Below are 12,117 nucleotides of genomic sequence, written 5' to 3'. Positions count from 1 at the left end.
AATGTTAATCTTTCTAGCCGACATCATGCTTGTCAGGTTTCTCTAGTGGAGTGTCTTTCCCCCCTGTCCTCAGGGAACAGGTCATTGAGCACAACCCTTACTTCAGGGGTGAGTGGTTTTGCTCAACCTCTTTGAGGAGGGAATATCTACATAAACTATTTGGAATTCTTCTATAAGGAAGATTTGTGTGTTTTTTTCTCTCTCATTAATTTAATTTATTCACTTAATTATATCAGTATGGACTCATAGTTATTTGTTTTAATTTTTTATTGTTGAAAGTATTACATATGCCCCTTCTTTCCCCATACACCCCTTCTGGCCTGCTCCTGCCCCCTGACCCAGGCCTTTACCACAACTCATGGTTATTTTATGGTTTGGATTATAAGCCAATCCTTCAGTCCTTATTTTGTTGCTCATATTATTCCAGCTTTAGCCATTGGGAGCTCCTTCAATGGCTCCTATGTCCCTTAGACATCCCGTATCATTCTGATTTTTTGAATGTTCCTTTTTAGCACTACAAGAAGGCCCACACTCACCTTTGTATAGCCCCTGCAGCAGTCATGTATCAGCTGTTTCTCCAAGGAGCTCTGGTTCCTTCCCTTAGAGAATTCTACTAGAAACTATGATCTAGGTGCTGGGTATGCTCATTTTTACTGGAATGCCATTGCTATTAGGTCCTCTGAGCCAAAAAAGTTAAACTATGTTACATCCATGTATATAATTGTGTCTATATCCATGAATACCTACATTGAGCTGAACATGAGTTCCAGCTCTAATCCTGTATCATTGGACCATATGGATCATTCTAGCCTTCCCTTCTTATGTGTACCCTTCTCCAACAGTGACAAACCTGGCTCTTCAGCAGGTTTTGAGCAGATTTAGCATTTAATGAGGTGATTTGTGTTAGGAGGTTTGTGTTGGATTGTAAGTGATAACAGAAAGATTTACCAATGTGTGAAGCTAATTGAGTTGAGTTAGCATATAATGTTTAACTTGGAAGGCAGAAGTATGGTAGAGAAAATAATTCAGCATTATTTATTTGATTGGAGGGCCACAGGACTAAGCATCTCTTCTAAGGAAGCCCTGATTTCAATCCTATATAATAAAAGGCTAATATGCAGATCAACCAAAGGGCAGAATGACCAGTCGCTATGACACACACTGACCACCAGGGGAGAGACCTCAATGCAGGAGCTGCTCCCTGGTGGTCAATGCGCTCCCACAGGGGAAGCACTGCTCAGCCAGAAGCTGGGCTCACGGCTGGTGAGTGCAGTGGGGAGTGGGTCTAAGCCGTCAGTTGGACATCCCCCAAGGGCTCCCGGACTGCGAGAGGGCTCAAGCCAGGCTGAGAGACACCCCCCCACACACACCCCCCCAGTGCACGAATTTCGTGCACCGGGCCTCTAGTATGTATATAAGCAACTAGCCAGCAAACAGTGGGTGATTTCAGCTAGAAACTGTTAATGCTGTATTGTATTGATTGAGGTCCAAAGTCATGCTTCTTCTCTTTCTGCTTTCACTATTTATATATCAGTATAGTGAGCTATAATTGTTATGTGTCTAAATAAACATGACTTTTTAAATTTAAGTCATAGAAACAATGTGTGTTTGTTAAAAATAGTTTAAAACACAACTAGACAGAAAAGAGAGTTCTGCTTTACCTTTTAACATAAAGGTGTTATGATTTAGTGAAAATGCATTGGACTGGGTATTAACAGAATTGAGTTCTAGACCATACACGTCCTGGGTGAACTTTCTGGGATTCATTTTCCTCCTATTTAACATAAGAGGGTTGTCAGTTCTAAGGATAGGATTTGGGATTTCTTCTGTCCCTTCAGCTCTTTAACTTTTTGAGATTCTATTACAAAGCATTCTTTATGTGCCCGAATTGTTGGACAAGTTTTTTTAAATGATGGGCCAATTTTATTGAATCCTCTGAGGCTGTAATTCATTTGGTGAAAATGGGATGTGGTTCATGTCTAATTACTACCTACGATTTTGCTGAACTCCAAATAAAACATTTACTATAACTGAATTCTTGCCTTTATTTTACTAAAATAACCAAGTTTTTACTCTTAAACTTCTGTCAAGTTTACAGTTAACTTGTTTCACTTTTGTAGACAGCCACCAGGCTCATGGCCGGGATTTTGCGCTCAGTAGTTCAGAGGCCCCCAGGCAGACTACACGTAAGTTTTCATTTTCAAGAGTTATCTTTCTTTGTTTCTTTCTGTAAAAATGTTTATGTTTCTTTTCTAACTAACAAAATACAAGAGCAAGTTAAACTTAACTATTTTTATATATTAATCTTTTAAGGTTGAGGGTTAATTTTGCTTAAGGTCTAAAATTTTAGGATGTTTGTTTTTTTCCCCCTTCAATTATGAAAAGTACATTTTCAATCTTAGGAAATTAGAAAAATATAGAAAAGCAGGAAGAAGAAAAAACAGTCTCCCAGAGACCATTAATGTTTGTATTGTCAGGTGTTTCCTTCCAGCCTTTCTTTTAGAAACTGCGGTGGTGCAGCTGAACCTATTCCTGAGGGCCAGAGTCTAGATCAGGGGTGGGAACAGCCTGCCAAGGGCCGAGTAAGGCCTGTGAAATCGCTTGGCCAGTTTGGCTCAGAGGATAGAGCACCTTCCGTCATTGTTTGTGCCATCAATGCAGTACAGGGAGGGCATGATGGGAATGATGATTGCCCATCCAGAGAGCAGTTTCCTGGAATGAAGGAGGGGACTGAGCCCTTTCTCTTTTGCAGGCTGAGAGAAACAGGACTGGGGGGTTGTAGGAACGGAGCAAGAGATAGGAACTAGGGGTGATGGAATTGTTGGGACTAGAAAGAAAAGTGGGAACTCATTTTGACTTTTCTTTTACATTGTATTGTTGAAGGAGAATAATTGCACATTGTCTAGAGCAGGGGTTGGCACACTGCAGCCTGCAGGCCAAATCCACCTATTTTTGTAAATAAAGTTTTATTGGAACACAGCCCCCTCCATTTGTTTATTATATTGTTTAGGCTATTTTTGCCCTACAGTGGCAGAGTTGAGACTTGGAGGTGGAAACCATATAGCTCCAAGCTGGAAATACTCACTATCTGGTCCTTTACAGAAAAATATTGCCAACCTTGGTCTAGAAGTCTACATATAATTAATGTTTGTTTTTTTTTAATTTTGTAATATGTTAGTGATAAGGGGGCTGAGATTAATGCTTAAAATTACAGGTTAGGCCCTAGCCGGTTTTGGCTCAGTGGATAGAACATTGGCCTGTGGACCGAAGGGTCCCGGGTTCAATTCCAGTCAAGGGCACATACCTTGGTTGCAGGCTCCTCCCTGGCTTGGGCCCTGGTTGGGGCACGTGCAGGAGGCAACCAATCGATTTGTTTCTCTCACACCAATATTTCTCTCTGTCTTTCCCTCTCTCTTCCCCTCTCTCTAAAAATCAATAGAAAAATATCCTCGGCTGAGGATTAAAATAAATAAATTAAATAAATAAATAAATAAATAAATAAAACATTTTTAAAAGTAAATAAATAAAATTACAGGTTAGGTAAAAACAGACTTTTATCACCCAAAAAATGATAAGGGTTTATGCACTAGACAGAGTTCTAAAAAACTAATGTTTTATATTATATTTTAGACTGTGACAAAAGGTGTGGAGTCTCTCGTTTGTACAGATTGGATTCGTCATAAATTTACCAAGTCAAGAATTCCAGATTCAGTAAGAACAAGGATTTTTTGTTTTAATGTTACTATTTTTTTAAACGTTATTTTTTTAAGTTTCCTGTTTTTGTAATGTTGAAAACTTGTATATTAAATCATTTGTGGATGTACATAGCAGTGCAGAGTTTAGAACAGAGAAGGATTTATATAAATGATTATTAAAAATAAGCATGTGCCTCTTGCCTTCCAAGTAATGGGTTTTAATGATCTCAGAATCTGTTTATTACTGTGTGTGTTTTTTCCCTTTAATATTTGTTATTTTCATATCACCAGTGTCCAGAGAAAGCAGTCTCCTTGCTCCCGCTCCCAAGCTCTGTCTTTGTGGCTCTTCTCATTCCTTTCTCTGTTGACTTTTGCCACTTTGGATCTTCGAGTTTTCTCTGCTAGGTTTATGTATACATGCTAGAGGCCCGATGCACAAAATTTGTGCAAGAGTAGGCCTTCCTTCCCCCAGCTGCCGGCACTGGCTTCCCTCTGGCACCTGGGACCCGGGCTTCCCTCGCAGCCCTGGCTTTGTCTGGAAGGACTCCCAGAAGGACGTCCTGTCTAATTAGCATATTATGCTTTTATTATTATAGATCTTTTTTTTTCAAAAAACACTGACTAAGCCAGTGAATACACTATTTCCTAGAGCAGTTTTAAGTTTATAGAAAAATAGAATAGAAAGTACAGGGAGTTTCATATAATCCCTCCCCCCACTTTCTTGCATTGGTAGACATTAGATTGGCAAACCAATATTGGCCCATTATTAACAACAAATTTCAAACCTACTTCAGGGTTCAGTCTTTGTATTGTACACTCTGTGGGTTTTGACAAATACGTAATGTCCTGTATCCACCATTACAGTGTCATACTGAATAGTTTCACTGCCCTAAAAATTGTCTGTGCTTCACCTATTTATCCCACCCTCTCATCCCACAACTCCTGGTAACCACTGATCATTTTACTGCCTATAGTTTTGCCATTTTCAGAATGTCAAATAATTGGCATAATACAGTATGTAACCCTTTCAGACTGGCTTCATTCACTTAGTAATAAGAAATTAAGATGCCTGCCCTGGCTGGTGTTTCTCAGTGGTTAGAGCGTTGGCCTATGCACCAGAGGGTCACAGATTCAATTCCTGGTCAAGGGCACGTACCTTGGTTGCAGTTCCATCCCCGCCCCCAGGCTGGTCAGGGTGTGTGTGGGAGGCTACCAATCAATGTGTCTCTCTCACATCGATGTTTCTGTCTCTCTTGCCTTCCACTCTTACTAGAAATCAGTGCAAAAAATATCCTCACTCCTTGAGTGAGGATTAAAAAAGAAGTTAAGGTGCCTTGATGTCTTGACATGACTCGATAGCTCATTTGTTTTGTTTTTAGTTAACTATATTTAAACCAAAGAATGATAAATTACAAGTTAACTAGAAAATCTCTGGTTAGAACTCAGGAAAAACATGCATTTGCAAATATCAAATTGTTTTCCATTAAAGTATCTGGGGACTCAGAAATCAAAAAAAGTTCTGGAAGTAATGAAAGCTACATTTCTATAACCTGAGTTTTGTGACTGTGCAGCTCACCTTAGTTTATGGACGAACAATATGCCATTGTCTGATGCTTAGGCACAGGTGGCTCACAACCAAGAGCAGCCACCAAGATGGCCAGAGAGCGAGAAAAAAGAAGTTCCCATCCAAACTCTGTAGTGTTATCTGGTTGCTCCTGCCTTGCCCTTCAAACAAACAAAACAAAATCTTTGCCTGTGATATTTTCTTAGAGGATGAAATCTTAGATTCTATAAGTAATCAGACTTGTAGAAATGTTCCATTTGAGGTTGAGAATTATAGAAAGATTAGGGTTGAGATCATTATGTTGGTATTTGGTTTTGTTGTTTTTTGGGGGCGGGGAGGAAGGAGGAATATATAAACTATATAAGTTAAAAATTTACCATTTACGATTCTTCCTTTCTAGGTGTTTCAGGCTTCACCAGAAGATCATGAAAAATATGGTGGGGATCCACAGCACCCTCATAAACTGCATATTGTTACCAGAATAAAAAGTATAAAACGCCGTCCATACTGGGAAAAAGATGTAATAAAGATGCTTGGAATAGAAAAGGTATGCAAGTATTTTAGTCATCTTTAGCAGGGTTTAAATTTGCTTTACATTTGGCACTTTTTAAACTTTAAGGAATATATTTAATATTTTTTTGTTTAAGTGTGTTATTTAGTGGGATGTATTTGAAAGTTTGATCTAGACAGAATGAGCCTTCCTTAATTTTACTGAAGCATGGGACCATCTGTGTTTTTTGAACTTGATCTCTAACACTATTTCCCTTTATTTGTAGGCGCACACTCCTCAAGTTCACAAGAACATCCCTTCGGTGAACGCAAAACTGAAAGTGGTGAAACATTTGATAAGAATCAAGCCCCTGAAGCTGCCACAAGGACTTCCCACCGAGGAGGACATGGCTCACACCTGCCTCAAGAGCAATGGGGAGTTAGTGGTGCGGTGGCAGCTAACACCCGTGGACCAGAAAGCAATTAAGTCCTAATGCCAGAGCTGTTCCAGATTCAAAAGTGCCGATCGCTTTTATTTAAAGATGTTAGACAGTGTTCTCATTAAAATATATTTTAAATGCTAGTCATTTTTACTGACTAAACTTGGTGTGATTTTTTTCTGACTATAGGCTTGGAGGTTTAAGTGCTATTATTTGGTTTAGTTCTCCCCTCTTTGCCCCTAATAGTTTCACTGCAAATAGGTAAGAATGGCATTGTTTGAACACTTAGGTTCAGATGTCTACTTAGCAATCATCATTAATTTTTAAAAAATTTTTGTTTCCTTGGTTAACTGAATTCAGCGAGTTCTATGAATGGCCCTTTGAGTGAGCGTTGTGTTATGTGTTGGTGAAATCCAGAGCCGCCCTTCAGGACCTCCAGTCTCTTCTGCCAGGGACCAGAGCTTCAGCCAAAGTCATTAAACCGTGGGTGCAGCTAGAGCGGCTGCTTTGTGCGGTGTCTCTAAGTCCCTATGTGGACTTGGCTTCATTTTATATTTAAATGTAATACCAAAAACACTATTTTCTCATTATAAATCTAATTGGGCCTAAAGTTTATTGGCGTTCTTTGAATTCCCAAGAAACCTCTACCAACAGTTGAGGTGGTTTTTTAAAAGAAGGGAGAAATATTTTAGGGAGAATTGTTCCATTTCCTTTTTTTCTATTTCAGGTACCTGGAAGGTGGGGGGAAGTAAGACTCTTAGGAGAGATGCAGTACTGGGCAATTCTGTTGATGATGGTGAAGAATCTTCAAATTTTAGTTACCCTTTGTTTTCCTTCCTTTCTTATAAAATTTGGGTTGGGCAATAATAACATTGGCATATTCATTGTTTGTGGTCCTAGTATCTGTCCTGTCATAGGTCTTTATGTTTTGGGCCATCAAGCAGAAGTGCCACCTAAAATGAAGCCAGAACAGATATTCCTAATTAATAAAGGCAATTACATTTTTAATCCAACAGTTATTGAATATTATTGAAGGTCAAAGAGCTCAGTCTAACTGAAGAGAGACACATATGCCAAACAAAAGGTGTCCTTGCTGCACTTGGTTGAGGGCAATGGTGTAAGTAAAAGCTGGCCCCTGCTAATTTGCTGCCATTTCTTTTACGTTTGAAATATTAATGTTTAAAACGGAAAAGAACATAGGTTAATTTTTACCCAAAGAATATAATAAAGTTTGGGTAACTTAGAGGAAAGGATCTAAATGTTAAGTTGAATATTGAGAAATGAAATTGTCTGGAAGATGAAAAGTCTAGAGAGAGGATGTGGACATTGGCTAGTGCATTAGTTTTCTATTGCTACGTAGCACATCACCACAAACTTAGCTGCTTAAAACAAGACATGCTTATTATTATCTGACCCTTTGTGGGTCAGAAGTCTGCGTTTAGCTGGATAGTCTATCCAGGGTCTCACAAGGCTGCAAAAAAGGTGTTGGCTAAAGCCAGGGGCTTGTCAGAGCCCCGTCTGAGAAAGGGTCTGCTTCTGAGGCCTCTCAGGTTGGTGGCAGAATTCATTTCCTGTGACTTTAAGTTTCATGGCAAGTTGCTTTTTCAAAACCAGCACTGGGAGACTTAGCAAGATGTGTGATGCACTATTAGGTGATGGTGTGAATGCAGTCACTTACATTCCATTACCATTGTTGCATTGCATTGCTTAGAAGCAAGGCACAGGTCCTGCCCTCATTCCAGAAAGAAGGGAATTACCCAAAGGTATGCCTACTGGAGGCAGAGATCTCAGGGGCTTCCTTAAAGTCTACCTGTCCATCCTCAAGCTGTGCACAGGATGTCCCAGATTGGAATTCCCTTGCCTCATGTCATCATTTCAAAACCTGGCAAGGACTTCTTCCTAAGCCTTGTGTCTCTGGGAAAACCTGTAAGAATTTTTATGAGTTTATTTGAGCCAAACTGATGATAATTGCCAGGAAGCAAAATCTCAATAGATTGAGAAAATGTTCCAAGAATAGCAGTTTTGCACCTTATCTTATTCATTACAATCAAAGGAGGTGGCATAAGCCAGTTTCATGAAATCCACTGGTGATAGATTAGGGAGGTGGGAAAAAGCAAAGCAGGAAAATCTCTCTGAGTGCATACTAGGTGTACCGGTTAATAGTGGTGGATTTTGTAATCAAAGAAAACACGATAATTTCAAGAGAAACATTAAAAGTGCTTTATTCAAAGTAATGTTCATCGCTAGCTACACATTTCCCCAAACTTTCAGGTAATTTGTGGATACCGCCCCAATAGAACTTTTATTGTTTTGTGGCAAACCATTCAGAGACCCAATTTTCCACTGCTCAGAAAATGCATGTGCCATCGATCGGAGCAAGTGGTAATCTGAAGGAGCAAGGTCTGGTGAATACAGCGGGTGGGTTAATACTTCCCAGGCAAGATCTTTTAATGTGTCTTTAACTGGTTTTTAAGTGTGTCATGGTTTGTCAAAAATTGGTCTAAAAGCATGCATATTCTCCATTCTCCATCTTTTTTTTTGACAGTTTAATAATATCTTTAGCAAAAATTGGAGGAAGCTCTCCAATTTTTACTCCCCTACTTCATTCAAAGCCTTGACTCTCTAGGGTTCTCCTGTGAGGACTTAGGAAGTTCACTGTCAATACTTGCCCTTTGAACTCAGTCATTAACATGATCTCAAGGTAAGGGGCAGACATGAGCTCCACTTCATAGGTCAGCTTACAGTACCCGATTGACGAAAGTTTTCTGTGCAGACACTTGTAGCTCATTCCTTTTAGAGATAAATCCCACATTGTTCCTGCTAGTGTCTAAAATTATTGTAATTATCTTTCAGAAATTTCCCAGGATTTGGTGGTACATCCTTGCTGGTGGAGAATGGGCAGAGACGTGTTTAATGCAGTTGATAACAACACCCACTTATTTTACTCATTCTGTGCCTAGTACAGGCCTAGGACAATGTGGGTCCTGGAGAAAAAGCAAGAATACCCTTGCCTCAAGGAGCTTGACCAGAAAACTAGGCAACATGGCTCAGAACATATCAACTGGAGCCAGAGATGGGTCAAATCAGAATTAAGTTAAAGAAATCAAGGTGAATGTCTTCCATTATATTAAGAATGGCTTGATGAGGGAAGGCAAGGGCGGGTGGGAAGAGATTAACTGAAGAATTTATATGCATATATGCATGACCCATGGACACAGATGGTGGTGAGGTGAAAGCCTGGGGCAGGGGCTGGGTTCGGGTTGGAAGGGGTCAATGGGGAGAAAAGGGACATCTGCAATATTTTCAACAATAAAGATAAATTTAAAACACACAAAACAATGGCTTGATGGACACCAGGTGTAGAAATTTCACTGATTGAAAGTCCCAGTAAAACCCTAGTCCTTGAATCTAATCTAGTACCTATAACTAGGTTATCAAACTCGAGTCATATTTTTTCCCTACCTTTTAAATTTTCTCACAAGAACTTATTTCCAAGTCTCAAAGTAAGTGAGAAAGTTTTTGAGTACATGAAACAGAATTTATTTTGTATTATTAATTATTGTATTGTTCTCCATATGAAAAACTGTAAATCTATTTTTGCCAACCCCTGTAGATACTGTTTTCATAAATAAGTGCCAACATTGATCCACAGAACATTTCTGTTACTACATCACTCTTTCACCACTATCCTATATAATTAAAGGCTAATATGCAAATTGTCCCCTCGACTGGGAGTTCGACCACAGGACGGGGCCATCCATCCAAATGCCTGTGGCCCTCCACCAGCTGGCCCCACCCCTGATGGGTCCCCCGACCCCAATTGGGGGCAGGGCCAGCTGGCCAACTGCCCGCAGCCCCTCCCCCTGGCTGGTCCAGCCTGATTGGCCCCGATTGGGATGGGCTGGCCAGATCCCACTCATGCACAAATTCATGCACTGGGCCTCTAGTAAGACATAACAGTAATAATAATTCTCCCTCAATGAGTTTCCCATGCACTATCTCTTTAATTATACCTTTTTCAATTAAGTGTCATTATGGAGTGTCTGGATTTTAAAATCTAATATACTAGGTGGTTATTTTATATTTCACCTTCACACTTACTGTCTTATATGCTCTCCCAGAATCTAAACATTGTCTTGGTCTGAAAGAAAGAGGAAATCCCATGATTTTTTTTAACCCATGAAGTCTTTAGTACATCTCAGATGCAGCATTGTTTAAATATACATAGTTTTGTAATTCCAGAAGATGCATTTCTTGTTATATGGAGAACTTCCATTTTCTCAGCATCCTCTCATACCTGAACCCAAATGCAATACAGATTTCATCCCCAATATTTTATGTGCAAAGTAGACATTGATACATATGTTGGATTTAAATTTTTTTTCTATACCTGATTCCAAATGTAACATAAGGTCAATACAGAAAACTAAAAAGCACAAAAAAATTAAATATCCATAATCCTATCAACTATTAGTTAATTGTAGTATATTACCAATAATCTATTTTATGTGTTCAATATACTAATTTTGTTTTAATAAAAGGAATACCAAAAGGGGTGTATACTGACTTAGAGCCTGCTTTTCTCACATATGAATAGAGCAGTTTCTCACACTGACATTTTTTCACAGTGCTTGCTGCATGGAATTCCATCCCATAAAGTTACCTATAATCGATTCCTTAATAGTTTTGCTAGACACTTAGGGTTTACATTTTTTCCCAAACACTGCACCTTTGCTCACAGCTCTGATGATTTCTGTGGGATAATCTCTAAATGGAAATGGTGGTTTGAAAGCTGTGTCCATTTGAAATCTTTTCACACACAGTATAGTTATGCTAAAAACTAAAAACTTGGAGGGTTCTGGTCCTGTCAAAATGTTCCCTCACATTGGTTGATGTTTTCATTCTTTGCCAAATAATGTGAAGAAAAATGCCAACCCCTTTTGTTTGCTCTTCAGGGGCCATCACGTTACTCTTTTTTAAAAGTTAGTCATACAGATTTACTCACAACTCTACAAAAAGAAAAAAATCTTGCTCGTTCTTACGTTTTTAGCATTGTTTAAGAGATTGTTTCACCAGGAAAGTTCTTCCTATCTACTTCACTTAACTAATTCCTAACCTTCATAACGCTTATAACATTCATGGCTCCCAAGAATTTGCCCCCTCGTACACCCTCGTCTTTACCTTTTCCAAGCATGTAAATGTCGTCTTCAATAAGTCATTTTGCCCTAACTGGTTTGGCTCAGTGGATAGAGTGTCGGCCTGCGGACTCAAGGGTCCCAGGTTCGATTCCAGTCAAGGGGGCATGTACCTTGGTTGCGGGCACATACCCAGTGGGGAGTGTGCAGGAGGCAGCTGATTGATGTTTCTAGCTCTCTGTCCCTCTCCCTTCCTCTCTGTAAAAAATCAATAAAATATATTTTAAAAAAAATAAATAAGTCATTTAGTTCCGAAATGGCAAGGGCCCCATAGGTTGAGGCCCAGTATGCTTAATGGCACGGCGTTTATTAATGCACCTTCCCAGGGGTCCTCCCAAGGGAGTAGGGGCAGAGGCATTTACATTAGGGGATTGGGGGTGCAGTGGACAAACCATTTTACTGATTTGGGAATCCAGCAGGCTTTGATGGGACTCAACAGCGGACGTTCAACCACAGCAATCTCCAGGATTGTCCCTAAGAATGCCTGCTTAAAAAGCCAACTCTGAGCCAGGGTCCTGGCACTCCTGACCGTCCGCAGGCCCCAGGACAGAAGGGGAGCCCCACGGCTGGATGCTGGCCCACTGTCTGCGCTCTGGGTTTCTATTTGCAGATCAATGCGCTTTATTCTCCCAGCCAGCGTTCCGGAAAAGGCACAGAGGTGATGCCCCCAGCCCTTGTTTCCTTTCCCGAGCTGCCAACAGACCCGGGTGGCTTAGAACCCAGCAAGGGACGAG

The 12,117-nt window shown here is 40.0% G+C and overlaps 1 protein-coding gene and 1 long non-coding RNA gene across 2 annotated transcripts; one reads left to right on the top strand and one right to left on the bottom strand.

The window, feature by feature from the left end:
* Window positions 1-2,120: 2,120 nt before the first annotated feature.
* On the top strand, window positions 2,121-6,350 carry MRPL30 (mitochondrial ribosomal protein L30). Its single transcript, XM_028138451.2, has 4 exons — window positions 2,121-2,186; window positions 3,631-3,711; window positions 5,660-5,806; window positions 6,036-6,350. The coding sequence occupies exons 1-4, from the start codon at window positions 2,136-2,138 to the stop codon at window positions 6,240-6,242; spliced, it is 486 nt and encodes a 161-aa protein (XP_027994252.2). The 5' UTR covers window positions 2,121-2,135; the 3' UTR covers window positions 6,243-6,350.
* Window positions 6,351-8,002: 1,652 nt separating this feature from the next.
* LOC129148031 (uncharacterized) lies at window positions 8,003-11,479 on the bottom strand. The gene is made up of 3 exons (XR_008555220.1): window positions 11,370-11,479; window positions 10,290-10,329; window positions 8,003-8,112 (listed from the first exon to the last, which is right to left on the bottom strand). It is a non-coding gene; the product is annotated as an uncharacterized LOC129148031 (long non-coding RNA).
* Between the last annotated feature and the right edge of the window lie 638 nt (window positions 11,480-12,117).

Source organism: Eptesicus fuscus, chromosome 22, assembly GCF_027574615.1.
Source record: "Eptesicus fuscus isolate TK198812 chromosome 22, DD_ASM_mEF_20220401, whole genome shotgun sequence".
Lineage (NCBI taxonomy): Eukaryota > Metazoa > Chordata > Mammalia > Chiroptera > Vespertilionidae > Eptesicus > Eptesicus fuscus.
The sequence above is the reverse complement of the archived record's forward strand: the minus strand, read 5'-3'. Positions and strand labels throughout refer to the sequence as shown.

Coding starts and splice junctions, on each gene's coding strand:
- MRPL30 (XM_028138451.2), top strand. CDS start 2,136: ATGGCCGGGATTTTGCGCTCAGTAGTTCAGAGGCCCCCAGGCAGACTA. Junction 3,712..5,659: donor AGTCAAGAATTCCAGATTCA/GTAAGAACAAGG, acceptor CTTCCTTTCTAG/GTGTTTCAGGCTTCACCAGA. Junction 5,807..6,035: donor AGATGCTTGGAATAGAAAAG/GTATGCAAGTAT, acceptor CTTTATTTGTAG/GCGCACACTCCTCAAGTTCA.